A 27,851-nucleotide genomic window follows, 5' to 3' on the forward strand; every position below is an offset into this window, starting at 1 on the left:
CCACTAAAACGTAAGCTCTGAAAGGGCCCAGTCCTTGCGCTGTTTGCTGGTGAGTCTCTCCCAGCCACCAGGGTCAGTGCCCTGCTCTGGAGTTAATTCTCCACAGCAGCTGGCTGGTGAGCGGCTGCTGGCACTGGCTCTCTGCTGCTGCCGTGCCAAGGCCGTGGTTTTGGGAGAGAGGCGGGCCTGACGCATGGTTTATCGCGGAGACTCAGTTTTCCCATCTGTGTCCTGGGAATCTTTCAGGTTCTTGGTGCATGAGGCGAGTGGAAAAGCCCCCAGCGCCTCTCCAGTCGCCCACCCGAATCCATGAACACGAGACTCCCGAGCCAACATGACCGCAATGCCGTTCCATTTACTCTAGATTATATGTAATTATAAATATTAACAAATAAGACTTAAAAAGGACACCTCCGGATAGGTCAGACGAAAGTACAAAATTGTTTGGATCGGGGCTGCAGTTTGAGGACGGTTTCTGCAGCCGTCACGCGGCAGCGGAACGGTGTGAAGCGGCGCACGAGTCTGCGCGGACGGCAGCCAGAGTCCATGCATCGGGAGGCCCCCTCGGCTGGCGAAGGAGCCAGGGCAGGGCGTGCGCGGCCCGGCTCGCGGGCGGGCCGGCGAGGTGCAGCCCCGCGCTCGGCCGCTAGAGGTCAGGCGGCGACCGCGTCAGGGCTGGAGGACGGGCCGTCGGGGGTGGGCTAGTGTGGCGGGCGGGGCGAACACGGGGCGGCGGTGGGTGCCGCTCCCCGGGCGAGCCCCTGGTTACTGACCCCTGACTCTGGAATGAAGATTTTTGGAAGCCAGATTCCCCGTCTTGGCGGTGCTTGAACCAGAGCAAGGATGCCAGTTTGGGGCCAGGGGCCGGGGGGCTTCAGCAGCTTCCTAGAACCCGCCGATTTCCCCCTCGGACAGAGATGGGCCCTGCGAGGGGCGGCGATCCGTGCCAGGTCCTAGCTGAGGGTCCTCCGCGGGGCCGCACCCCCACCTCCCTGCTCTGCTGTCCCTGCGATCCGTTTAGAACACCCTTCTGGACAGTCACCATTTGCACCCCGGCCCTAGAGGGTCCCGGAGGCTGCCAGGAGCCCTGGGTCTCACCCAGGTCCCGTCCACCCCTGGGCCTCAGTTTCTCCATGTGCCAATAAGGGTGGCCCCTTCTAGCTTGGCCATTCGGCATCCCTACCTCTTCACGGAGGGGACGTCGAGGTCCCTCTCTGAACAAGTCCCCCAAAAGACAAGGCTGGGACAATACTAGGGCTCCGCGGGACACGAGGTTGCTCAACCACAGACCGTCTCCCACTTTAGGCCCCAGGGGCTCCCTCGTTCCAGCTGTGTGGAGAGCAGACGAGCCCTTGTCCCGTGGGCTCGGCGGCTGGAGGAGGGCGACAGCTGAGGTCCGGGGTCTGGGTCTGCAGGCCCCCTGGGGAGCCCTAAGTGGCACTGATGGTTTCAAAGCCAGGTAGAGGACGAGGAGGCTGGACAGAGGTAAGCCCCGTGTCTCCATCATGCAGCAGAGTTTGACTGAGCCTTCACCTGAGTTATCTCTGCTGGGCCCCAACAGCCCAGGGGCAAGAGGACAGGGGAGTAATGGTCCCCAGAAAATCAGATGATGTGGCAGAGGACGAACCTGGGATTGGGTCCTAGTTTGCCCCTTCCCAGCTGTGTGACCTTGGCAAACTGCTTAGCTTCCCTGAACCTCAGTCTCCTCATCTGTGAAATGGGGACAACAAACCTACCTCATAGGGCTGTGAAGATTCATTAAGACAATGCATGTAAAACCTTAACACAATGCATAGCTTTCTTAAAGATGGGGAAACTGAGGCTCCACGAGCAACAAAGGTTGCCAGGTACTGTATGGGGCCAGAGTCTTGTTTTCCCTGCATTTGGGAAAGGGCTGATGGGCACTTGATGGGATTTGAATCATCACCCCATACCTCGGATGGTGGTAATTTTTGTCTGCAGCAGCAGATCCGGTCTTTATGCCCCTGTGACCCTGCTATTGTGGTGTTGGCATGGGTGGGCAGCGGGGGGGGGGCGAGTCCCAGGCAAGAGGCTAATGGGAGCCTCACGTGGGAGCCCAGTACCCCGCTACCCCCCAGAGTGTCGTGTCTGTCACTCTGGGCTGGGGCTGGCCCTGGATCCCGGCCCCACCTGTACTAGGGCACCTCCCCTGTCTGGGCCTTGATTTCCCCATCAGTGCAGTGAGGGGTTGAACACAGCGGGGTGCGGCAGCTCTGAAGTCCCGTGGTTCTGCCTTTGTCCCAGGAGGCCCCTTGGTAGGCAGGAAGGGTCTGGGGGCTTCAGGTCTGGCGTGCCCTCACGCCTTGCCGCAGACCCTGGCTTGGCGGTGCAGACTGGCCCCCCAGGCAGGGTGCCTCTCTCTCAGGCCCATAGAGCTTCCCAGAAAGACGACTCTGGAGTGCCACTAAATACTGCCAAGAGGGACATCAGTGGTCACGCAGGGCCAGGCCCCCCAGTACCCAGCCCTGAACCCAGAAGGGCCCTCGCAGGGCTTGGGGAGGCTGGAGAAGAGGTGGGGCCAGCAGAGAGGAGGGCGAGGAGGAAGACGTCCTGCCTGGCTTCTTCCCTTCCAGGCTGCAGCTGACCTGCCTCTTCTGCAGGACCCAGCGGCAGGCCCATCCTCCAGGCCCCTCGGGAGAGGAAGAGCTGGGGGGGAGGCGGGCTGAGCCCTGAACTCGAGGCTGCTCCGGCATCCCTTTTATCTGAGATGCTTCTGCCGCGTCCCCATGGCCCGCCGTGAGCCCGGCAGGCCTGGCAGCCAGGGGTGGGGTGGCAGCAGGGCGGGCTGGTTGTCTCTCCCCTTGTCCCCACTCCTCTTGGTTAACCCTGCCTCTCTGCCCTCCCTCCTCCCAGAGAGAGCCCCTGGGCCTGCACAGCTCCCCTGGCCCAAACTCCTTCTCTCCCCTCCAAGCCTTTGTAGACTGTCTCCATGGCCTGCCTGCCCTTCCCCTGGTCTGCCTGGGAAGCCCCACTCACCCTTCAAGACCTTGTGGAAATATCACCTCTTCCAGGAAGCCTTCCCGGCCGTCCCAGCAGCCAGCCGGGCCCATAGCCCTTGCAGGCCGGCCAGGCTGCCCTTGGCATTTCTCATCCCCATTGTAACAGGTTGTGTCCAGCTGCTGGAGGACAAGCCCTGTGTCTCACGCATCCCTGGGGGCTTGCGGGATCAGTAAACGAAATGCTCCCAATTTGCTCGCGTTCACTGGGAGCCTCCTGGAACTCTGCGGGGCGCCCGGCTCTCAGGACAACGTTTCCCCGCCTGCCCAGGAGCGCCAAAGATCAGCTGGAGGCAGTCAGAGCCCCCCTTTGGCCGGGTCCTCAGACTCCCCAGTGCTGTCCTCCCCTCCCTGTGCTCGCTGGCCCGTCGTCCTCCCGTGCTCTCAGCCAGGCCCTCCCCTGCCATGACTGCTGACCTCCAGAAGGGTCCCAGCCCCCTGGACGGCCCACCCCTTCCCCCAGGTGGGTGCGGAGGCTCCCCCTTGCACGCCAGGACTGAGAGTGGGCCTGGCTCTCTGCCTCCCCCTGTCCCTGGGAGGGGGCCCCTCCGTGGCCTCCGAGCCAGGCTGCAGTGGCTCTGGGTCCGAGCAGGTGTCCTGGGGCTCCCCCAACGCGGGGGCCCCCGCGGCAGCGGAGGAAGCCCAGGTGCAGGCCGGTGCTGGGCGCGGGCGGCGGCGGGCAGGGGTGGGTGTCGTGGTGGGGGGCCGGTCAGTCGCTGAGCACGGCCCCCGGGAGCTCGTTGGTCAGCGTGTGCCAGCGCTCGATCCGCTTGTCCTTGTTCTTCAGGCAGTCGAACCAGTGCTTCAGGCGCTCGCCCTTGGCATTGATGCCCAGAACCACGCCGCCTGCAGACCAGGGCCGAGGGGCGCTCAGCCGGACGCCCGGGGCAGGCCTTCCTCGGCCAGCGCCCCCCAGGCGGCCCTGCCCGGCTGCCGCGCCCGGGGCTGCACTTGCGCCCGCCCGCTGGGCTCTGAGCGGGCCGTCCTGCCTGCCACGCGCGCGCCCCGGTCAGGGCCCAAGGGTCCTGCCCTTCGTCCACCCGGGGTGGGGTGCGGTGGAGCGCGTTAGGGACAAAGGAACGGGGACGGGAAAGGGAAGAACGGGCAGCTCCATGTGCAGAGCCACCAGGCGCACCAAGCCCTGCGCCCAGGGCTCTCTTGGCTCTGCTCCACTCCCTCTGCTGTGTGGCCCCAGGCAGGCCTCTGTCCTCTCTGGGCCCATCTGTCACCTGGAGTCAGGCCAGATAAGGCCCGAGGCCCGTCATGGCCTGCGGGTGGGTGGGCCGTGGCCGCCCCGTCCTCTCCAGAACCAGGGAGGAGGGGTCGCGCTCGGATTCGGGGCCGCGGTCCTTGCTGAACCCCGATGGGCGCGCGGCTAACGCCACCTCCACGGGCTGCGCTTACCAATGAAATCGTTGGACTTTCCGATGTCGTAATCCCACACGGTCACCTCCAGGGTCTTCTTGGCCAGGTCGCCGTGCTTGATCTCGTAACAGAACTCCTGGGGCCGGGGGGGGAGCGTTAGGGCCAGCACCACCCGGCCTGGTGGCGGGCAGGGGCCGGGCGGGCTCTGAGGTGCGGCCGGGGCACGCGGCGGGCACTGGGGAAGGGGTGGGTGGTGGATTCTCCCAGGGAGCCACCCGCGCTGCCCGAAGCCTGGCCAGCACCCTGGGGGCCGCCAGCCCTCCAGCCCACCCGCCCCTTGTCACCGAGGCAGCAGGAGCTGCGAGAGCCCCCTTACTGCCCCGTCCAGCAGGCGCTTCTCAGTGCTCGAGCCCGACGCCCCTGGGCCCCAGTCTGCTGACTGCTCCCTTCTTTGTGGAATCTTCTCTCCCCCCGCCCCGGGACCCTCCAGCCTCTGTCTCTGGAAGCTTCTCCTCAGCCGCCTCTGCCTGCCCCTGCACTGCCCAAGGCCCCTCTGCTCTTCTCCCCCCCTCTCTCGTTCCTTGGGGGACTCCCCCAGGGTTCCCACAAGCAACTCCCAGTTCTGCATCTCCAGCCACAGCAAGCCCCTGGGCGGAGGACCTGGGGGTCCACCTGCCCCCAGACGCCTGGATTCGAGCCTCTGGAGAGCTTTCCGGGGCCCCCCACCCCGTCTGCACCACGGCACCCCTGGGTCAGCGGGCCGCGCCCCACCCCCACCCCCACGGCCGGGGGCCGTCCTGTTGCCCTCCCCATCCTCTCTTACCACCCTCCAGCTCCCACAGCGATGCTCCAAGACCCACGCCCAGCCCGCCTGGGCGCCCTGCCCTGGCCCCACCCCGCCCGGGGGGCAGCGAGGGGCCCTGCGGGCCGCTGCCACGCCCCCTCCTACCTCGTTGAACTCTGGGTTCAGCGTTTTCTTCTTTACCGCGGTCTTGTGTTTGGATTTCTTGTCCACGTCGGGCTTCAGGTACCTGGAATTATAACCAAGGGGTAGGGAGACGACAGGAAAAGTGCTGGCGCCGCAGCAGCCGGCCCGAGCCCCGGCCTCTCTGTCCTGCCACCCGACTTCCCCTGCACGACCTCCCGGCCAGCGCAGGGGCCAGCGCGGCGCCAGCAGCGAGCGGCCTTCAGCAGCTGAATGTGGCTCGACGTCCCCTCCTGAGTTAACTGGGGGATCCCTGCCGTCCCCCCAGGGAAGAAACTTTCCCTCATTTTTGGAAGTCTAATTTTCACAAAGCTTGCCTTTCCCACAAGAAGAACGTATTTAGCAGAGCTGGTCCCTTGTTAGAGCTTTTTTTGTTTATAATAACAGCGTTATTGAGATGTAATTCACATTCCATAAAACTCATCTTTTTAAGTATACAATTCACAGAGCTGTGCAAGCATCACCATTACCTTGTCAGGCCTTCGAGAAAGGAAAAAGGCCTTTTGGGCAGGAACAGTGATGCTTTTCACAGGGCAAGGAGGCCCAGCTTTCAAGCCAGCGCATTAGCTCCTTAGAGGGCTTTTTTTTTTCCAAAGCAAGCCAGTAGAGTTTGTTGAAAAGGGAAAGAAAAAGAAAGTACACACCGGAGACAAGGGTGTGGGCTTCCTAGAATTTGAAGCAGAAGAGTTCTTCATCTGAGGCTCAGAGAGGGCAAGTGTTTTGCCCAAGGCCACACAGTGGTTAGCAGCAGGGCTGGCCTGGCTCCTTTCCCCATGACAGGCTGCAGAAGCTGGCAGGAGGGCCCAAAACTCCCTTTTTCAGAACTTCTCGCCCTTGTCCCTGAATAGACAATTGTGTGATAATGTGCGACCCCAGCTCACGCCAGTGGATCCTACCCACCACCATCCTCCTGGCACAGCTCAGTGCTCACTCAACATCTGCTGAATGAATGACTGAATTCCTGGAAGTGAAATGACGGCCCCAGGGCATGCGTGTGTCAAGCGTCTGGCTTCATTTTCCTGAACTGCCCTGCAGACAGGCCATGTAACCAACTCAAAGAGCCCCTCCGTGAGGCTGAGTACCAGTGCCTTAGAGCCTTTCTGGCTCGAGAGGCGGAAAATGATCTCACCTTGTTGCTTTATTGTTTTACTTTGCATTTTTTTTTTTCAGTGTAATTTTTCAATCACATAATAATACCGGCTCATTATGGAAACCCTAGAAAATATGTACTGGCAAAAATTGGGGCTGGGGAAGAAATGAAGACATGTCCACAAGAAAACTTGTTTGTGAAGTTTAGAGCAGCTTTATAGAATCACCCCACCTCAGAAACAGCCCCAGGCGCTTCAGCTGGGGAAGCGATCAACAGCTCCCGGGTTCTCCACCCATGGGAAGACTACTCTGCAATAAAAAAAGAACAGACTACGGCTATGCTCAGCCACATGGAGAAAGTCCCAGCCTTCTGGTAAGTGGAAGAAGTCACACTCAGAGGGCGACATGCTGTATGATTTCCTTAAGACCTGGAAGGGGCAAAACCATTGAGACAAGACAGAGCAGTGGGTGCCTGGGCTGGGGAAGCTTTCTGGGATGAAAGAAATATTCCTTATCTTGATCGTTCTGGTGGAAGCAAGACTGTTTATGGCTGTACACATCACCAAGCTTCAAACAGGGAGAAACTCACTGAGAAATTGTTGTATGTAAGTTAAACCTCAATAAACCTGACATAAAAAAAAAAGTTGGACCTCTACCTCACACCATAGACAAAAATTAACTCAAAAAGGATCGATAATCAAAACATAAGAGCTAAAACTATAAAAGTCTTAAAAGATAATATAGGGGAAAATCTTTAGGACCTTGCATTAGGCAATAGATTCTTAGACTTTACACCAAAAGCCCAAGCAACATAAGAAAAAAATAGATAAATTGGACCTCACCAAAATTTAAAACTTTTGTTCATCAAAGGACATTATCAAGAAAGTCAAAAGAAAATCCACAGGGTGGGAGAATATACTTGGAAACCATATATCTGGTAAGTGTTTTGTATCTAGAATATATAAAGAATTCCTATAACTCAACAACAAATAAGACAACCCAATTAAAAAATGGGCAAAGGACTTAGACATTTCTTCAAGGAAGATATACAAATGACCAATAAGCACATGAAAACATTATTAGTCATTAGGGAACTGCAAATCAAAACCTTCAGCACCATTTCAAACTCACTAGGATGGCTATTACTAAAAATAAAAAATGGAAAATAAGTGTTGACAAAGATGCAGAGAATTTGGAACCCTCATACACTGTTGGTGGAAAAGTTAAATGATGAAGCTGCTGTGAAGGTCAGTTTGGTGGTTCCTCAGCAAATCTCACTTCTAGGTATATAGCCAAAAGAACTGAAAGCAGAGACTTGGACATTTGTATACTAATATTCATTGCCATTTTATTTACAATAGCCAAAAGGTGGAAGCAACCCAAGGGTCCTTCAACAGAATAATGGTATATTATTGCAATGGAATATTATTCAGCCCTAAAAAGGAGTGATGTTCTGATGCATGCTATAACATAGATGAAGCTTTAAAAAAAATTTTTTTTTATTGTTATTTTTTAGGAGGTACTGGGGATTTTACCTAGCACTTGTACGTGGAAAGCAGGTGCTCACCCCTTCAGCTCCATCTGCTCCCCCATAATGAACCTTGAAGACATCATGCTGAGTGACATAAGCCAGTCACGTATGACAGATATCATATGACTCCACTTAAATGAAATGGCTAGAATATGCAAATTCATAGAGACAGAAAGTAGAGGACAGATTATGGGGAGTAGGGGAGGAGTGTGGGGAGAATGGGGTGGCTTAGAGCTAATGGATGCAGGGTTTCTATTTGGGGTGATGAGAAAGTTTTGATAATGCTGGGAGAAGCACAACATTGTGGATGTGATTAATCCTCTGAATGTTTTGCTTGGGTGTGGTTGAGATGGAAAGTTCATGATGTATGTATGTTTCTAGAATGAAAGAGAGAAAGGAGGAGAGAGAGAGAAAGAGACAGTAAAGAGACAATAACAATTAAATGTAATACGTGGTCCTGGGCTGGATCTAATAATGGAGAAGAAGGTCCAAAAGGACATTATTGGGACAAATGAAAATAAATGGAATATAAACTGTAAGCTTTTTATCAATGTTTTATTTCTTGAACTTGATAACTGCACTTAAGGTGGTTGCATAAGTGAATCTCCTTGTTCTAGGAAATGTAGGTGGAAGTATTAAGTGTTCAAGGAGCGTGATGTATATGACCTACTCTCAAATGTTTAGAAAATAGATGGATAGATAGGCAGACAGATGGATGGACAGACAGCCAGTCAGAGAGACAGCTAGCTAGCTAGAATGCGACAGCAAATGTGGCAAAATGTTAAAAGTTGGTGGATCTGGGTATTCGTGGCGGGTATGCTGGAGTTCTGTGTATGAACTTCGTATTATTTTTGCAACTGTCTCATAAGTTTGAAATTATTTCAAGGTAAAAAGTTTGTTTTAAAAAACTCCCCTTTAGCAGTCATCCCCGATCTCCCCCGCCGCCTGCCCCAACCCCTGGGAAGCACTGATCTATTTACTGTCTCTGTGGATTTGCCTGCTCTGGACGTTTCATATAAATGGAACCACATGATGTGTGGCCTTTTGTGACTGGCTTCTTAGCATAATGTCCCCCAAGCTCATGCATGTTGTAGCATGTGCCCGTACGTCATCACTTTTTTCTGCCTGTTGTTTATCCCTTCATCCGCGTTGCTTCCACTCTGGCTATTACGAACATACTGCCATAAACCCTCATGCACGTCTCTATGTGGACACAGTTTTCATTCCTCTTGGGTAACTGCCTAGGAGTGGAATTGCCGGGTTAGACAGCGACCATTCGAGGAAGTGGTTTCCAAAGAGGCTGCACCATTTTTGTTATCTGATCGTAAAAGTGACAGAAATCTGGCAGTGGCCAGGGGGAGTGGTGCCCCAGCGCCGTGCTGGCCTCCCGTTGTTAAGATGTCCCAGGTCAGGCTTGTTCCTGCTTCTGGGTGCTGAGCCTCTGGGCCCCTCTTTCCTCCTTTCTGCTTGGCCCAGTGCCTCCCCAAGGCTTCTAGGAACTTGGGCTGGCCTCCGCCTCTGGTTTTGCGGAAAGCACAAAGTCCTGCTCGTGGCCCACCACAGGCTCCCGCCTGCCCCGTGGCTCAGCTCCCAGCCTCTCTTGGCCGGCTGCCGCTCTCCTCAGCACCACTGCGCTCAGCCATGACACCAGCCCAGGGCTGGGCCCGCGTGCGCAGTCGCTAGGTCCCGGCGGAGTTCCTTCACCTGGACTCTTGGTCACTCCCGGCCCAGGCCCCAGCCCTCCTGTCCCTTTCTCCAGCCTGGAGACAGCTGCCCTCTGCATGACCCTGGGAAGACACTCAACCTCTAAGGCCTCAGTTTCCCCATTTGTGGAACGGGGCTGGTCATCCTTAACCCCTGGGGCTGCTCCCACATTAGAGTGTACACCTGGTACCTGTGGACCTCCGATTAGAGCACATGCCCGGTACCTGCGGACCCCCGATTAGAGCACACCCAGTACCTGCGGACCCCCAATTAGAGCACACGCCCAGTACCTGCGGACCCCCGATTAGAGCACACGCCCGGTACCTGCGGACCCCCGATTAGAGCACACGCCTGGTACCTGCGGACCCCCAATTAGAGCACACGCCCGGTACCCGCGGACCCCCAATTAGAGCACACCCAGTACCTGCAGACCCCCAATTAGAGCACACGCCTGGTACCTGCGGACCCCCGATTAGAGCACACCCAGTACCTGCGGACCCCCGATTAGAGCACACGCCCGGTACCTGCGGACCCCCGATTAGAGAACACGCCCGGTACCTGCGGACCCCCGATTAGAGCACACGCCCGGTACCTGCGGACCCCCGATTAGAGCACACGTCCGGTACCTGCGGACCCCCGATTAGAGCACACGTCCGGTACCTGCGGACCCCCGATTAGAGCACACCCCCGGTACCTGCGGACCCCCGATTAGAGCACATGCCCGGTACCTGCGGACCCCCGATTAGAGCACACGCCCAGTACCTGCGGACCCCCGATTAGAGCACACGTCCGGTACCTGCGGACCCCCGATTAGAGCACACGTCTGGTACCTGCGGACCCCCGATTAGAGCACACCCAGTACCTGCGGACCCCCGATTAGAGCACACGTCCGGTACCTGCGGACCCCCGATTAGAGCACAAGTCCGGTACCTGCGGACCCCCGATTAGAGCACATGCCTGGTACCTGTGGACCCCCGAGGCCTTGCCAAACTTGGTCTTGCACGGGGCTGCCCACCCTGTAGGTGAGGCGGAGAAGGAGGCAGCCCGAGGCTGCACACTCACGTTTTCACGTAGGGGTCCGAGTAGCCGTTGGCGTCCATGGCAGCCAGGTGTGCGCAGCGCACGATGCCAACCAGCAGCCCCTGCTTCTGCGAGCTGTACTTCAGGGAGATGAGGATCCGGCCCCGCTCCTCCAGGGACTTGTCTTCCATCTTGTCCACCTGTCGGGCAGGGCGGTCACACGAGTCCCCGCCCACCCCCACCACTAGCCGGGCTGGGTCCACCCCCTTCCTCAGTTGGCCTCGGGTGCTGCCCAGAGCGGCCACGGCTGTGTCCTCGCTGGCCTTCCCCTGTCCCGAGGGGTCGTCCTGAGCTGGGATCTGACACTAAGGCCCCTGCTCCCACCCCCCTGCACGTGCAGGACAAGGCTGCCCCCCCCAGCCCTCCACAGCCAGAGACTCAGAGGAAGCCGGACGCCTGCGGAGTCACCTGCCCGCCTCCCTGGGGGAGGCTCCTGGAGTCTCTTGGCACTGGGGTGGGAGGGGCGGCCCTCTGGGGGGGCCCAGAAGACAGAGCTTCCACTCATTCCCAGCCCCAGGGTCAACTGGGAGCAGGAGGCGAAGCTGCCTTCGGCCTCCTGACTCAGGAGCTGCCCAGGGCCTGCCCCCGGGGTCAGGTTCAGCGCGGGTCGCGGTGTCCGCCCTCCCCCCGTCGGCCTCCCCCCACCGCTGCCCTCCCCCCCCGCCGCCGGCCTGCAGCGCCCACCCCGCTGCCCTCCCCCCGCAGACTCCCACCGGCCTGCCACACGCCCCCCCCGCCACTTTCCTCCCCCCCCCACTGTCCTCCACTCCCCCGCTGGCCTGACGCCCTCCCTCCCCCCGACTCCCGCTGGCCTGCTGCCCTCCCCTTGGCCCACCTCTGCCTCGCCGGCTGCCCCCCTGGAGCCCTGCTCCTTTACCCTCTGCCCACCCACAGGCCGCCTGAGCCCATCTCCCAGGGCCCCGCCTAAGGCCTCTGCTGTGTCCTCAGAGCCAGGGGCCTCCCGACAGGACCCCCGTGGGGTGAAGGAAGGGCTGCCCGGCGGGGAGGACGCCACACGCCCCAACTCCCTGCCCAGGGCTCAGCGGCCATTCCCAGCGAGTGGGACCAGGCGAGTGAGACGTAACCTCAGCTCCTCAGGCTGCGCGTGAGCCTCACGAAACACGGCGCTCGGGCGAGTTTGTGTGGAAAGTGAAAACTAAGCAATGTAAACGAGCAGAGGTATTTTCAGCTATTTTTTCAGGGGTGGGATATTATACTTTGGATTGTAGCCTATGAATATTCTTGCATGGGGCACTGTTCGGTATTTATGGAGAACAAATCAACAATGTTTATAAACTAATAGAATCTAAAAGGTGCCATGAAAACTTGTTGTACTGCCAGCGTACTTGCACAAACTGCACTCCTCTGATGACTGTGCCCCCAAATCTGGATCCATGAGCTCCTAGCAAATTCCAGCGAGGCTCCCCAGTGCTCTGCTCAGGCCTGGCAGTCAGGCATGCACACACTTGCACATGCACCACTCGCGTGTCCACGTGCATGGGCACACCAGCCACACACACACGCGCTCTCACACCCTCACAATACTCTTACACACACTCATGCATGCACACATGCTCTCAACACAATTCATACACATGCACATACACACACTCCCCCCCCACCTGTTCACACCCACACAGTTTGTTTGTGCCAGGGACCAAAACTCAGGAACATGCTATAACAGATGATGTTGCCTTTTCTAAATGACATGCATCATTTGGAAAAACTGGGTCACCTGTGGTTAGTGACTAATAATAAAATAAAAAAGGTTATCTCCACCACACAAATGTCTATGAGTGGGAGAGAACATGACAAGGGAATCAGATTTGATCGAGTTATGCAGAAAGAGAGGTGCGCTTCTGGTCAGAGGCAACTGGCCTCGGGGTGATTTGTTCTTAGGGCTCCACTCGGGCCAAGCTGCTGCTGAGCCTCTGTGTCCTGAGAGCCCCCGGGACCCCCCGACGCAGCACAGTGGGGCACGGCCTGGGCTGGCCCCCCAAGCTTTCCCCAGGCTCAGGCCTCTGCTGCTTCTGCCTGGGACCCCGGGCAGCCTGAGGGCCCAAGTTTCTCGACCCCGGGACACTGGGGTCTCTTGGCCCACCCCTCCCCAACCTTCTGGTCTGGGTGGAGGTGAGGCTGGGCAGGCGGGACGGCCGAGAAGGCCCAGTGGGCAGAGACTGCTGGAAGGGCTCAGCTGCTGGGGATGCCCGGAGGGGAGACATCATTTTCAAACAATTGTATCTTCTAGGGAAGAATAATTTTGTCTCCCTTGGGGACCTCACAGCACCTCAAGTCTGCCATGTTCATGCGGAGCTCTGAGCATCCCCTCCCACGGTCCTCTGCCTCACAGGGAATGGCCACTTTGTCTTGCCCGTGGTTCGGGCCCCAAACCATGGAACTGTCCTTCTCCCCGCCTTGTCCCGTGCCCGGCCTGCCGGCCCGTCCCGCCCGGAACTGCCCGCTTCTCCCCACTTCTGCTACCACCCCTGGTTTGGGCCTGGGCTGTGCTCGTCTCCTCCGAGCTGGTCTCGCCACCCACGCCCTCTTCTCTCATCCAGTCTGAGCACAGCTGCCACCAGCCTGTTCAGATGCAGCCAGGCCACCTCCTGCCCCCAGCACCCCCTGTGGCTCTCATCCCACTTGGGCTGAAAGCCAAAGTCCTTCCTAGGTTCTGCACCCCCCATTACCTCCCTTCTCTCAACTCCTGGGGACCTCCCTTGCTCTCAGTGCCCTGGTCCCGGGGCCCCCTCCTGGTGCCTCTGGGCCTTGCACCTGCTGTTCCCTCTGCCTGGAGTGGAATCCGCCTGGCTCGGCCTTACTCGGCCCTTCCCTGGATAACCACGTAAACAGCCGCCCCTCCCACACGCCTCACTACCCTTCCCTACCTTCGGCTCCCCTTTCGGCCCCAGTCGCTATCTAGCACACCCTCTGGGTTCTTGATCTCGCTCACGGTCTGCCTCTGGCCTACGCTTCACGGGGCAGGGGTTTTGTGGCCCCGCGCCGCAGGCAGGGAGGCCTGGGCGGCCCCAGCCCGCGGCGCCCGCGCTCACCGGCAGCTGCTTCTCCAGGCAGATGCTGAAGGTCTTGGTGTGGTTCGGCTTCAGCTTCTTCAGGGGCACGCGCGTCTCCCCGATGAACTCGTTGTGGCGGAACTTGTCCTCGTCACAGACGGAGATCCTGGGTGCGGGGCAAGGCCGCGTCAGCCCGCCACGGGGGGCCGGCAGCAGGGGCGCGGGCCTGGGCGCGTCACCCCCATGCAGCGGGCCGGGGAGGGCGGGGGGCAGCCCGGGGCCCTCACCCACCGCAGGGTCTTGCGAATCATGTCCTCGTCGGTGATCCCGTAGTAAGTGAGGGTCTCGTTCCACGCGGGGTTCAGGGTGTTGCGCAGCGTTTTTGTTCTGAGCTTATTTGCCTGGAGAGGGGAGAAACGGCCCTATGAGTGACGGGGAGGGTGGCGGCCTCGAGGAGGAGGAGGAGCAAACAGGGAGCTGGAGCCTTCCTCAGAGCCTCCGGAAAGGGCACACCTGAAGTGCAGCTCAGCGGGGCCACGTGGGCTTCCGGCTACGGAACTCACTCAGTCCCCCGTGCGCAGTCGCTACGTCGTGGCCATTTGGGCCAGCAGCTGCAGGAAGCCGAGCAGAGGCGCTCTCACCGCCGGGCTCTGGGCGGCCGTGCAGGCGGTGGCGGGCAGTGCTGCGGGGCCAGGCGCCCGCCCCTCCCGGGCACGCTGTCCTGCCCGGCCCTCGCCGCTGCTCAGGCTGGAGCCGCCGCCCACAAGGCCGTCCGCTCCTGAGGAGGGGCTTCTCGGGGCCCGGGCCGAGCCTGAAGCCTCCATGCCTGCCCCTGGGCTTCTGCGGATCCTGGGTCTTAGATTCTCCTACTGTTTACCTGTCTGGCCTCCATCTGACTCTGCGCTCCATGTCCGATTCACGCTGGGGCCTGCCGCACCCGGCCCAGACCCTGAGGTCAGACAGCCCTGGGTTCGAATCCCGGCCGTGCCCCTTGTCTGAGCTCTGTGAGGCCCAGTAGCTTCCTCGCCCTCTCTGAGCATCAGGTTCCCCTCTTTGAAATGGGCATAATCGTGCCTTGTGAATGAGGACGCTGCTCCTTATGAAACACCAGCTGGGAACTTCTCCAGGAGGAGCAGCCAGGAACTGCTGGCTCTAGAAGGGCCTGGAGCCGTGGGGCTGGCTGGGTGCTCTGAGTGGAGGTGAAGGGCTGGGGCGCCATCAGCTGGCTTGGGCTCTGGGTGGGGAGAGCTGGGGGCCTCCCGGACACCCCAAGCCCAGTGCAGGCCCCAGCCAAGCGGGCAGGCCCGGGGCGGGGCCTCTCACCTTACTGGCTCCTGGCAGCAGGTGCAGCTTGACGTAGGGGTCCGCGAGCCCGTTGTGGTCCATCGGCTTCAGGCCCTGAGCAGACGGGGACAGCAAAGGGCGTGACCGGGAGGCCAGGGCCCCGGGGGCTGGCTCGACGTCCCCGGTCCATTCGTGGCCCTCTTCAGAGGCCCCACCCCACCCAGGGCAGGGGCCACAGGCCCTCCTAGGGGAGCACGCCCTCCTGCTGCTCGCCTCATCAGCGAAAGCAGGTGACTCGCCTTCCTTGGATGATGTCCACATCATGCGGCCTTCCAGCCTTCCTGCAGGCCTTTTCCTCTTCCCTGCTCCTTTCCCTACATCCCGACCTCGGAGAACCCCAACACAGCCCCTTCCCGGGAGCCTGCCCTGCAGAGCCTGACTCCACATGGCCCTCTGTCCACTCACCCACACGCCTCCCTTGGTGGCCAGGAGGGGAATGCGCCATGTCCTGCAAGGCCGCCAGGGGCCGGGCTCAGTTTCCCTGTGGGTTTGCCGGGCTCCCAGCCCACCCGTGGCCCAGAGGCCACACAGGCTGACGGCACATGGGGTGGGGGGCCCTTCCACAAGCTGGCACCCCTCGCTAACTTTGCTTTCAGCAACTTTAGAAAAATCAGCCAAGTGCGCACAGCCAGGGAACAAGAAGAACCATCGACAGCTGGGGCGTAGCTGACCTCATGCTCTTGTTCCTGAAAAAGGCATGTTTTTCCTGCTGGGATGGCACGCGGAGGGGCAGGGGCAGCTGTGCATGCCCGGGCAGCCGGCACCCAGGGCATTATTCAAAGATGAGCTGCCAGTTTTCTACACTGCAGGGGGTGGGGAGGCAGGGGCAGCTTGGCTGCCCTTGGCCACCCCACCTCTAAGGGAGCCCGAGGCTCTTCTCAGGGGCCCACCTTGCCCTGGCTTTGGAGGAGTTCCAAGTTGGGGGCTGAGGTTTGAGATGGAGGCTCCCAACCACCCACGTCTCCACACGGCGCTATCGGGGAAGGACGTGCTTCGTGGAGCCAGGCTGGCCTGGGCGCAAATCTCAACTCTTGCACTTAATAGCTGGGGAAGTGGATGCGTTACTTTGCCCCTGAGCCTCAGTTTTATCATCTGTAAAAGGGGCTAACACCTCCACCTCAGGGTTGAAGTGAGAATTAAAGGGGGCATGCACACACAGTTCAGGCAGACACAACACTGGCTCCTCTTCCTCTACACTGCGGGCCCCTGGAAGATGCTGGAGGAGGAGTGAGGGCTGGGGTGGGGGGGGCTGGGGCTGGGCTGGGGCTTCGGGGCTGTGCCGGGGCTGTTGGGGCTCTAGCTCTGCCCTGCTCCAGGGTGCCTGGCTCAGGAGCCAGCCTCAGCTCAGAGGCCCAGGGGGATTCCCAGCAATGAGGTGGCCCTTTCCAGCCCAAGTCCCTCATGCTGGCTCCCTGTCCTTTCCCATCAAGTGCCCAAGGGGCACAGTTAACCCTTGGGGACCCCGCAGAATCTGCTGGCCCAGCCTCAGCAGGGCTGCTACAAGCAGGAAATGTCTTTGAAGACTTGTATTTTATCTTTGTCCTTGTAAATTTCCCTGTGTTTGTTGTAGCTTGAACTGTTTTCATGACTTCTGGGTCAGATTTCTTGAGTTTTCACTTGCACATCTTTGGGCCACTAGAAGTTCGGCCACGTTGATCTGATGGCTCTGAAGGTCCCAGCCCTGTGCCCTGTGGAGGCCCACGGGCTGGGGTGGGCAGAGGGCAGCTGGGATGGAAATGATAGCTCCTCTGGGACCCCAGGCTGAGCTCGAGCCCCTGCTGCGGCTCCCTATCATTGCGCTCGGCGGCCCCCGTGCGCCCGAGGGACCTCGCGCCTGGCCAGAAGCAAAGGGCCCAGAGCGCACTGCCTGTGGGCCGCGTCCTGCGGCAGGTGTCCCTGCCCAGATGGGTGCCCCCTGCCCTCCCCCAGCTCTCCTCCGGCAGCCTCCGTGGGGCCCGGGGCCTCACCCCAGCCCTCTGTGGTGCCTGCCAAGAAAGAGGGCTGGACAGAAAGCGGTTTCCAGGCCAGAGGGAGGCCTCTCAGGCATACCCCCAGCTTATTGCATCTGCAAGAGACAAACGCAAGACCCGGGATGTGAGGGGCGGCTCCCAGGGGAGGGGCGAGCCAAGCCGCAGTGGTTGCCAGCGCACTGAAGGGGACGGAGCAGGGGTGGCCCCAGCTTTGAGGAAAGCCTCCCCAAACACCTCAGGAACCAGCCTCAGCTCAGAGGCCCAGGGCCTTTCCCTCGGCCTCTCCTGCTCCCCCTCTGGCTTCTTGGGGGACATTCAGGAGAGGGACTTCCTGGATGGGGCGAAGCAGGGGCCCCCGCGTGTCTCCCAGGACTGGTGGTTCCGTGTTTTCCCAGGTCCTCTTTGGATGTGATACATGTCCGTGTGTGCGCGTGTGCGTGCGTGTGCGCGTGTGCGCCTGTGGGCGTATCTGGCAGGGCGTGGGCGGCACATGCCCCCGGGCTCTGACTTCCAGGCCAGCTTTAGGAACTGACACTGCCGCGTGTGAGTGTGGGACTCGCTTAGTGCTCACGCAACCACATGGACGGACTAATCTTATTTTACAGATGAGGAAACTGAGACTGACCTGTGCCCAGACAGGTGGCCAAGCTAGGGTCAGCCCCGGGTCCATCTGGCCTCCTCCCAGGGGCCCCACGGGGCTCCGCCTGTCAGCCCTGCTTCAGCTGCCCTCCCCTCTCCCCCCCTCCCCAGAGCCCCTGCCTTCCCAGGGCTGCTGGCGCCCTTTCCCTGCAGAGCTGGATCTCAGCAGAGAATGAACTGGAGAGGGGGGAGCCACCCCGGCTTGTCCTCCCATCCTCACCTCTAATGCCCTGAGCGACTCACTCTTAAGTGACACACACACGTGTGCACGCACAGGTACCCCCATAAACTCGTGCGTGTGCACACGTAGAGATACACATACAGACATGCACACACAAGCACACCATACACGTGCACCCCGCACGGCCCTCTGGAGGGTGGCAGGGAAGGCGCACCACACGGGGAGCGGGGAGGGGGGCAGGCTCGGGCCCCAGGGGCCTGGCGGCAGTGCCCGTTCCCAAGCCCCACACCTGGACAACCTCCGCAAAGCCGCGTTGACGGAGGGAGGAAGGTCTGCCCGGCCTTGCTGCCTGCTCTGCGCCTTGCCGCAGCGGGGAGGGGGGGCCAGAGCCTCAGGTCTGTAGCTCAGGTGGGTCTGGAGCCCTGCAGGGCGAGGCTGGGTGGGCCACAGCCTGGGTAGCTCCCAGAGCAGAGGGCAGGGTGGGGCCGAGGCCTCGAGCCACTGACGTGGACAGCGGCACTCAGCAGCCCAGGGCGGCCCAGCTCCAGGGCCCAGCCTGGGGCAGCACCGGGGACCTGTCCTTCTGGGTGGCCCGGAGCCACGGGCAGCTGCTGAGATGGGCGGGAGGGCAGAGGGCAGCCTGCAGGGTGGGGAGGCCGGCCGGGCCTCTAACTCTACACACGCGCCTCGCTGGGCCACCGGGCCGCCCTGACCTTGCGGGAGAACATCAACTTGGGCGCCTTTCTCCCGGGGGAGCGATGTGGTGGGGAAGAGGGGACAGCGCGACTGAGAACACAGGTGCCGGCCGGAGGGGCAGGGCCACAGGGCAGCACCCAGGCCCGGGCCGCAGGCAGCGAGGCACAGAGGGCCTTTGGGCAGCCCTGACACTCGAAAGGTGGACCCCCGGGGTGGGATCAGCCCCTGCGGCCGGCGTACAGGCAGGACAGCGGTGCCCACCCACGCCCCCAGGGACTTCATAGAGCCCCCCCCCCCAACAGCCCTTCCAGCCTCTGCAGGGCCTCTGCCCCGCGGCCCACCCAGCCCCCCTTCCTCTCATGCTCTTCTGGCTGCTTTTCTTTGTTCTACTCCTTCCCCAAAAGCCTTGCTGCACGGGGCTTTCTGGGGGGTGTGCAGCGCCCCCCAAATGGTGCAAGGGAGAACCCCCTCCCTGCCCTGCATCCCACACAGACAGACGCTGTGAAGTCTGGAAGCAGAGAGGGGGAAGACCCCACCCCAGCGCCCTCCCCAACCTCGGCCCTTCCTCCAGGACCCCAGAGCGCGACGGGAGACGGGCGGGTGCCCACCTTGGCCTTGCTGATGGTGCAGTGGAGGGCGTTGTTCTCCTGATCGTACAGCAGGCTGAAGTCCAGAGTGCCCAGAGCGGCTGTGGACAGAGGAGGGACACAGGTCACGGCGCTGGCCGCAGGGTGAAGCTGCTCTGCCCACCCCCGCGCTGTGGACGGGCCTGCCCTGGGGCAGGTGAAATAGCCCCCCTGCCTGGCACCACCAGAGCACCTGCTGTGGGCCAGCTCTCCCCGCCCATCCTCCTTGGGGAGCTGAGAAGCTGAGGCTTGGGGTGGTTGGGGGGCCTCCCACAGTGAGTGGGGGGCCTCGGAGCCCTGGCTCCGGACCCCCGCGTGGGGCTGCCTGAGGCTGGCCCCGCGCAGCGTCCCCGTGCACCAGGCGCTCCGCCAAAGGTAGCGCTCACCCTCCTGTGCAACTGCAGGCCTGGGCGCCATGCCTGCCTCCCTCACCTGTAAAATGTCACAAGGACTGCATGAGAAGGCAGACGAGCAGGTTGCAGAGGCTGCAGGTCCTGGGGCGGTGGACAGCCCCTTGGGGACCTGGGCAGGCCGCGAGGGGCCAGCTGGGGCTGCATCCTGCCGGCCCCAAGCCTCTCAAAGCCAGAGGGCAATTCCCAAGGGCTGGGCGGAGTGTGAGGCAATATTGGGTACCGCCACTCTGCTTGGGGACAGTCACACAGCAGCTGTGGCCTTCCACCTGACATGGCTCCCGGCATGAAGGCCGAGATTGGGGGCGTGGGGCAGACCTTGGGGTCAGCTCCACACAGCAAATGAGCATTCACAAGACGTCTCCAGAAGCCCAGTTCCTGCTCCCAGGTTGCTGGGCTGCTCCGCAGATGTCTCATTCGTTCATTCTCAATTGTTTACAATGTGCCAGGGATGGAGATGAAGATATCAGTAAGACAGGGTTCCTGTCCCCAGGGAAAACACAGCTTAATGGGAGGAACAGATGAAAAGAATTAGCCACGACAGAATCTGGTAAGGTATGAGCTGTGGGAGGGAGGGGTCCTAGGAGGGATGCCAGACCTCCACGTGAACCAGGGCAATCCAAGAAGGCTTCTGGGAGGAGGTGACCCTTTGCCTGCGCCATAAAGGATGAGTAGGAGTTGGCTGGAGGCACAGTGGATTGGGGGAGGGGCTCCCCACCATTGGCCTTCTGTAGGATTGGGGCTGAGTGGCTTGAGGGATGCTTCAGAGAGGGCAGGGCTAAATTTGAAAGGACTTCCCAGTGAGTTTGGGCTCTGTTTTTCAGGCCAGGAGCTCCCGATGTAGGTGTAGCTTAAACCTGATGGCCAGAGCCGGCCATGCCTCTTCATTTGCATATTGGCCGGGGCTGCCTTCCCGCTACAAAGGCAAGGTTGAGTGGAAGCAACAGAAACCATACGGTCTGCAGAGCCAAAAATATTAGCTATCTGGCCCTTTGCCGAAAGAGCTCACTGATCTCTGGTCTAGGGCGGGGGCCCACGCCTGACAGTTTCTCAGGTCTGCAGGGAAGAGGGTAAACCGAGGCCCACGTGTGTGGAGATGCCCTTTACTCTGAGCTGACAGTGCTGAGTCATGTTTGTGCTCCCAGGTCATAGCAGAGCATAAGGCGCACAGCTCCGTTTAGGTCCTTGACTGCCGCACGGTGTGGGGGCAGGACCTGCCCTCTGACTCCCCAGGTTCAAACCCCGGCTCTGCACGTCCTTGCCATGTGGCCTGGGACAGCCTCCCCGACCTCCGTGCTCCCGTTTCCACATCTGTAAAATGGAGCCCGTGGAATATGCAACCGGCCCTGGGTTTTAACACGGCACCTGAGCTATAGAAAGGGCTCCGTGGGTAATTACAGAAGGAGCAGATCCACTGGGGTGATTTTTACAGGTAACTGCACTGCCCCTCTGAGACCCATTCTGGAATGAAACGGTTCTAAACTGGATCTCGGCCTTCCCTGCCTTTGTAAATAGAATATACGAACGGTCACTTAGGCTTTTCTGAAGAAGCTGGGTCATTTGCTTTGACGCGGCCGCTGCTCCAGATGTCACGGTCGGAGCAGACACTGCAGGGCGTGAGCGGAGCCTTCCAACGAGGTGGCCTAGGTAGCCTTGCTTGTGAGATTTTCTTCATTTTCCCCTCTCTTTCTTTGCCATCAGCTTGAAATTCCAGGTAAGAGTTCTTGCCTTTGTCAGCACAAACAGTTAATTGTTTCTTCCATGAAACCAGGTAAAACTGTGTCCAAACTGAGAGGCAATGGGCCGTGAGTGGAGCCTAAGGTACTTTTCTCCAAGCAGAGTGAACGTGTGATTTCGTGATATTTTGTAGCCTCTGTCCCAGTTCCCCTCTAGGCAGCAACACACACACACACACACACACCACTGTGTCTGTACCAACCAGCACAGCCACGGGCCCAAGATTCCCCAGGTCTGTGCTTCTGTAACGACACCCTCCTAAGCTGTTAGCCTGCCATGTCAGCAAACCAACCTGCTCCTCTGTTCAGGCCTCCCCACGGCTCATGTCCCGAGGGCAGGGGCCTCGCCCCATCCGTGCCACTGGGCCGGCAAAAGAGCAGACGGGCCTTTCAATCCCACTCCCTCCAGCTGCCACAGGAGCGGCGATTTGGCATGATGCCCAAGGGTAAAAACGCGCACACTGGAAATACAAATCCAAGCCACGATGAGAAAAAAGGAAAAGAAACCTGATGAGAGCACCACTTCACACCCACCGGGATGGCCATAATAAAAACAACAACAAGTGTCGGCAAGGAAGCCGAGACCGCTGACGGAATGTAAAATGGTGCGGCCGCTGTGGAAAACAGTTTGGTAGTTCCTCAGTGAATTAAATATAGAGTTACCATAGAAGCCAGCAATTCCCCTCCGAGATATATGCCCCAAAGAACTGAAAGCAGGTGTTCTAACAAGACTTGTACACAAATGTTCATAGCAGCGCTATTCACAATAGGTAAAAGGTGGAAATAACCCAAACGTCCATTGACAGATGAACGGATAAACAAAATGCATGTCCATACAATGGAACGTTGCTCAGTTGTCAAAAGGAACGAAGGTCTGAAGCACGCCACAACGCGGCTGACCCTTGAAAACATGCTAAGTGAAGGAAGTCAGACACAAAGGGCCACATACTGTATGATTTCATTTACGTGAAAGATCTACAACAGTCCAATCCTTAGAGACAGAAGCAGAGTAGTGCTTGCTGGGGCTTGGGAGGCAAAGTGACTGCACGCGGTGTTTCTGTTTGGGGTGATGAAAAAGTTCTAGAACTAGGTAGCAGTGATGGCTGCACGGCATTGTCAGTGTACTCAATGCCACCGGGTCATGCGCTTTAAATGGCTAGAGCGGTGATGGTTTACCCTCCGTGGTCTCTGCCCGTGTCCCCATCCCAGGGAAGGCCATGTCTGTGCGGTGCAGGGCCGCTGCTCCCCATTGCAAACTCCCCGGGGGGCAGAGCAGCCTCTTCACTGGTGCCACAGAAACCTCTGCACAGAGAGAGTTCCGAAGCTGCTCGGTTGAAAAACGACACCTATTACTACTTCCTGGGAAGTGGCCACATGCCTGGTGCTTTGCCACGAGGTGACCGATGCATTTCTTTGAACTCCAATGGGAGTTTTGTGTAAGAAATAATAGTTCATAAAGAGGAGCTCGGTCACAATTTTTAGGCCTACTAGGGGTGAAGTTTGCTTAGGGCGTTTATGGTCCAAAGTCTTCATTTCCCAGCTGGAGAAATGAGGCCGAGAGGGGAGGTGGCTGTCAGGGCGGCACAGCAGAGCTGGACCAGAATCCAGGGCTCTTCTTTTCCGCACACATTTTTGTTTGGCACTTTTTTCATCACAAATCTTAGGAGGATGAGAGAAATAAAAGAGAGAGCAGCAGAGTTGCTGGGGTGGGGCCTCAGCTGCTGCCCTGGAGGGGCCCCTGAGCTAGAAACGCACCCTGGACCTAGGGTGGGTGAGCAGGGCCCTGAGGACAGGAGAAGGCGCTTCTCTGTGTGGGCCACAGAATCTTCTCTGCCCTCAGAGCCACGCTCATATGCCCTGGCTAAAGTTTACACCTTTGGAAAAATAACGAGGGCTGGTCACTAATGGGCCTTGGAGAGTTGTCACCTGCTTGTCAAAAATTACAGCGCTTTAATGGAGCTAATTTAGAGGAACGCAACTCAAGCCCCTGTCAGGTCCTCCACGGCCGAGCATCTCCCTGCTCTGGCTGATGGAGACTGACAGTGCCATTACGACCTTGGTTTGTACCTGGATTTTCTGCCCTACACACCCTTGGGAATGCCTTAATTCTGTGACGAAAAATGTCAGCCTTGCAAATAGTTAAAAACCGTGGCAAAACCATAAATGGTTATCAAGCCTGAATTGAAAGCATTTCCTAGTTGGGGAAACTGAGGCACTGGGCCAGGTGCTTCAGGGGTGCAAAGAGGAATGGGCCCATAGCCCTGCTTCCCAGGACCTTGGAGGCAGAGGGTTAGGACTTTCATAAATCTAATCATTCCTCCGCTTAAAATTTTCCCAAGGTTCCTTGCTGCCTGGCGGATTCTGTGCAACCTCCTCGGTGTGGCATTCAAGGCCCTCTGTGATAGGACCCCCCGGCCTCGCCATCAGCCCCTTCCCCTGGCTTTAGCACTCGACTCCCCCAGGGCTGGGTTTCCTATGCCTCTTACCTGTGCACGCGGCGGTCCTGAGCCAGGAGCCCCCTCCCTCTCCTCCTTCCTCCCAGCCTGGGTGCCCTCTGTGCCTCCAGAGCTCCCCATCTGAGCTATTGCCTCCCTGTACCCCACTGCCGGCCACTCCTTTGTTTTCACAAACTCCTTGACACCAGAGCTTGTCTCAGACATTCCTGACTCTCCGTGCCCAGTGGAGCTGGCACTGTAATGTTGAGTGAATAAAAATAAGAGGACTGGTCTGGGCAGAACATGACGAGGCCAAAGGAGGTTCTGGGCCCAGAGGAAGGGGAACCAACAGCCTGCGGGGGCGAGGGAACACCCTGAGCTGAGGAGGGCCCTTGGGGCAGACCCAACAGTGATTCCTCCACTTTGTCCTTGCTCCAGACCTCCACGGGTATCAGGGGAGGCTGACACCTGACCCAGTCCTAGCGTGACTCATACAGTGGTTTGGCAATGCAGTTCTGACCACTGAGACAGGAGGGCAAGGCTCCTGGGGACTTCTGGGAGAGGTTTCCTTGCTCTTAAACGAAGTCATAGGAGGGAAGCAGTTTCTTATCAAATTTAGGACTTTGTTGCACATGATGCCTGGACCAGCGGCAGCCACTTTGGACCATGAGGGAGATCAGCCTTAGAGGAAAAGAAGCTGGCCAAGGGGAAAAACGGACAGAACCCCTACCCTGGATAATGCTGACGAACAGCTCAATTAATCCACTCTGATAGTTTTTTTTTTTTTTTTTTTTTTTAATGAAAGCAACTCAGCTATCCTTGTGATTTTAGCCCCTTTGGATCTGTTTTCTGTTATTTGCAACCCAAAGCATTCTAGGCAATATAGCGCTGCAGAATGGACTGGGTTTCACAGGTGGAGCTCAGGCGGGAGGATGTCTCAGGCAGGACCGTGGCAGATGTAGAGGGGTGGGGCAGAGGGTGCGTGGGGGGAGCAGTGAGGAGCAGAGACCAGCTTAGCCAGAGAGCACCATGGATAATAGGGAGCAGAGAGACTGCAGGTGCTTCTAAAGCCAGCATCTCATGGCATTTTTCTCCCAGCGTCATTTCTAGGAACATGTAAGCTTTGTGCTTGTGTCTTGAGATGACTTCATAAAGAATGGGATTTAAAGAAGGGGGAAAAAGACCGAGTGAATAAGCAGCACTTCACTCTTGGCGTTGGACAACAGAGCAACCGCCCTAATTTCCTTTTGTCAGAACAGAGATAATCCAATAATTAGGACAGCAAATAGCATAACCCTGGCTAAAGCTGTAATGAACCATCTGGCTTGAATCATTTAGGCTTATTCGAGGGATCTGGCTGTCATTGCTGAGAGGGGGGCACGGCCTGGGGTGGCTGGGTGGAGGGCAGTCCTGCCCCAGAACTTGGTCCCCCACAGACAGGAGCCAAGATTTCTGTGCTCCCCAGACTGGGCTGTCTGCTAAGCCTCTGATGGGCTCTAAACCCAGGGTGCTTGGAGGGGTGAGGGGCACCCACGCTGGCCGGGGCTCAGCCACACCCCCTTATCGGTGGCTCTTCTTGGCCTCCTTCTATGAGCCCTGGTGAGATGGGGGTGGCCAGCCCACCGCTGAAGCTGTGAAGCTTGTCCAGGACTGTCCTGTACTGCTGACCCGGTGCGAGTCGGTTCCCTGCCAGGACACGGGGCCTCCCTGAGGCCAGGGCCCAGCCTCCCTCTCTGACGGCTTCCGCGGCTAGGCCAGGGCTCCACGAGCGACTGCTGACGGATGCACTGGAGACCGGGCAGGTGGCCCCAGACATGGACCTTCTGTCTCTTTCTTGCCTTTGAGTTCAGAGACAGCCAGAAGCAGTGACCAGATATCTCACTTCTTGGCTGTATGTCACACAGTGGGATTTCTGTGGCCCCAGGAGCGTGGCCTGCAGCCCCAAGGGAGTGACAAGCTGGAAGCGGTCACCGTGTCCTCCCCCCTTCTTCTGGGGGCGCCTTTGGATTCGCTGCAGCTGAAGTGTTGGCTCGGGTGCCCGTTAGGCCTGTCCAGAAGCCACAGCAAGTAATGGGGTGCGCTTTGCTCAGGATGCCAGGAGCCGGGGGTGGGGAAGAGCTGGGGCAACACTCTCTCACCCAATTTCCCCAAGCCAGCAGGAAAGTGGAGGCAGAGGCCGCTCCCCACACCTTCGGGGGTGAGGGATGGGTAGGTTAGGGGCAAGGGCCGTGAGAGGCAGGAGCTGGCCAAAGGCTGTGCTCCAGGCCTCAGAGCAAATCTGCAGCAGGCAGTTTCCCTCCAGATGCCTGCGGCTCTGGCCCACTGCTGCCAACCGGCCCCTCCAGTCCTCCTCCTGGGTCTCCCCTGGGCGGGTGGTGAGGGGTCTGCGCTCTGCACTGGCACTGGCAACCCCCACCTTTAGCTTCCTGAGGCACGTTTATGCTCAGGCAAAACTCCAGGCCGGGCGGCTGGGGCCTGTGAGCATCCAAGCCAGGCGCAGCCACCTCGGGGCGTGGTAAAGGCCACAGGCCGCCTTGGGGAAGCCAGCGGGGGACCCTCACCTCGCAGCGTCCGCACCCACTGCAGGTTTGGGGTTTGACGCTGATTTTCCAGGTCTGAGAGTGACGCGGCTAGAAGGGCTGGGGGCCTTGCGCAGCGTCTGCCCGCACCCCCTTTCCCAGCGCAAACGCATTCTGAGTGGGGCCGCGACCTCCTCCCGCTGGGTTTCCCCGCCAGTCCCAGATCGAGCGGGGCAGGCCCCTAAGCAACCGGAAAAGGCTCTGGGAGCACCGGCCGGCTGCGGGGACCCCGGCGCTGGTCTGTTCCCTGGGGCTCCCGGGAGGCAGGGGCGCGGGCCGGGGGCTCCCTCCCCGCCAGGGGAAAGCGGATGTAACAGGTGGGCGAGGTCGGCGGCTCCAGCGAGCGCCGCGACGGGGACCACGGGCGCGGGAGGAGGAATCGCCAAGGTTTTTAAAGGACAAGCGGCCCCGCGTCTTCCTGGTCCGCGGCCCGCGCGCCAGTCGAGCCGCCGGGCTCCGCGGCCCACCAGGGAGGCGCCCCCCCCGGCCGCGCACCCCGCCGCTCCCCGAGCCCCTGGGCCGGCTGCGGGCTCTCCGGGCAGGGAGCGGCCGCGCCGCCCGCAGCAACTGGTGTCTCCCCGGGGCGCAGCGCCGCCCTTCCCGGGAACAAAAGCCGCCGCCCGCGCGCGAGCTCCCGGCGGGCGGGCCGAGAGGGGGCGCGGCGCGGGCTCCGGGGAGCCGGGTCCCGGAAGTGGGACACCCGCAGGGGACACCCCCAAACTTCCCACCGCTCCCGCGTGAGTGGTGGGAGGTGTCGGGGCTGCGTGTCCCCGGCGCCCGGGCAGCGCGCAGAGCCGGCCAGGGGGCCGCCCCGGGGCAGGGGAGCGACCGGCGGGGGCGCGGGCGGACCCCGCGGCGGGCGAGGCCGGGGCGGGCGCGAGAACCCGACGCGGGGCGGGGGGCGAGGAGGCGGCGCCTTGGAAACTCACTGCAGTCGTCGGACTCGTAGCCGTCGGCGTCCGGCTCGTCCTCGGGCGGCTTGGCGGGCGGCCGCGCGGGGCTGGGGCCGCGGCCGGGGCCCGGGCTGACGCCGTAGGCGCCGAAGAGCTGGTCGACATCCTCGTCGTCGTCGCGGGCGCCGTCGGCGGGGCTGCGGCGGCCGGCGCTGGCCGCGGCCGGGCGTGCGGGGGCCTCCGGGGGCGCGGCGGCGCGGGGCCCCGCGGCCGGGGGCAGGCCCCTGGGGAAGCGGGGGAAGTAGTCGGAGATCTGCTTGATGGGCCGGATGGGGCCGGGGCACACGTCGATGGCCATATGCTCCTGGATGCTGATGGTCGCCTTCTCCCCGCGCCGCCGGAGGGTCATGCAGGCAGCGCGGCCCCGCCCGGGCGCGGCCCGGCCCGGCGCGGCCCCAGCCCGGGGGCGGCTCAGCGGAGCCGGCGGGGCGCGGCGGGGGCTGCGGGCATGGCCGGCGGTGCCCCCGGACGGCCCTGACGCGGCTGCTGCCTGCTCGGCG

At 60.1% G+C, this 27,851-nt stretch overlaps 1 protein-coding gene across 1 annotated transcript; it reads right to left on the reverse strand.

Moving 5' to 3' along the window:
- Positions 1-335: 335 nt before the first annotated feature.
- Positions 336-27,769, reverse strand: DOC2B (double C2 domain beta). Its single transcript, XM_058283102.2, has 9 exons — positions 27,328-27,769; positions 19,221-19,300; positions 15,106-15,180; positions 14,074-14,183; positions 13,822-13,948; positions 10,754-10,911; positions 5,332-5,413; positions 4,422-4,518; positions 336-3,863 (listed from the first exon to the last, which is right to left on the reverse strand). The coding sequence occupies exons 1-9, from the start codon at positions 27,698-27,700 to the stop codon at positions 3,727-3,729; spliced, it is 1,239 nt and encodes a 412-aa protein (XP_058139085.1). The 5' UTR covers positions 27,701-27,769; the 3' UTR covers positions 336-3,726.
- Between the last annotated feature and the right edge of the window lie 82 nt (positions 27,770-27,851).

The sequence above is a fragment of the Dasypus novemcinctus genome, chromosome 21 (assembly GCF_030445035.2).
Source record: "Dasypus novemcinctus isolate mDasNov1 chromosome 21, mDasNov1.1.hap2, whole genome shotgun sequence".
In the NCBI taxonomy this organism is placed as follows: Eukaryota; Metazoa; Chordata; class Mammalia; order Cingulata; family Dasypodidae; genus Dasypus; species Dasypus novemcinctus.

What these genes read in the sequence shown, in the direction of transcription:
- DOC2B (XM_058283102.2), bottom strand. Translation starts at nt 27,700, where the DNA reads ATGACCCTCCGGCGGCGCGGGGAGAAGGCGACCATCAGCATCCAGGAG. An exon ending in TGAACCCAGAGTTCAACGAG is followed by an intron (nt 4,519 to 5,331) that starts GTAGGAGGGGGC and finishes CCCCGGCCCCAG; the next exon opens with GAGTTCTGTTACGAGATCAA. An exon ending in AAAGTCCAACGATTTCATTG is followed by an intron (nt 3,864 to 4,421) that starts GTAAGCGCAGCC and finishes CCTGGTCTGCAG; the next exon opens with GCGGCGTGGTTCTGGGCATC.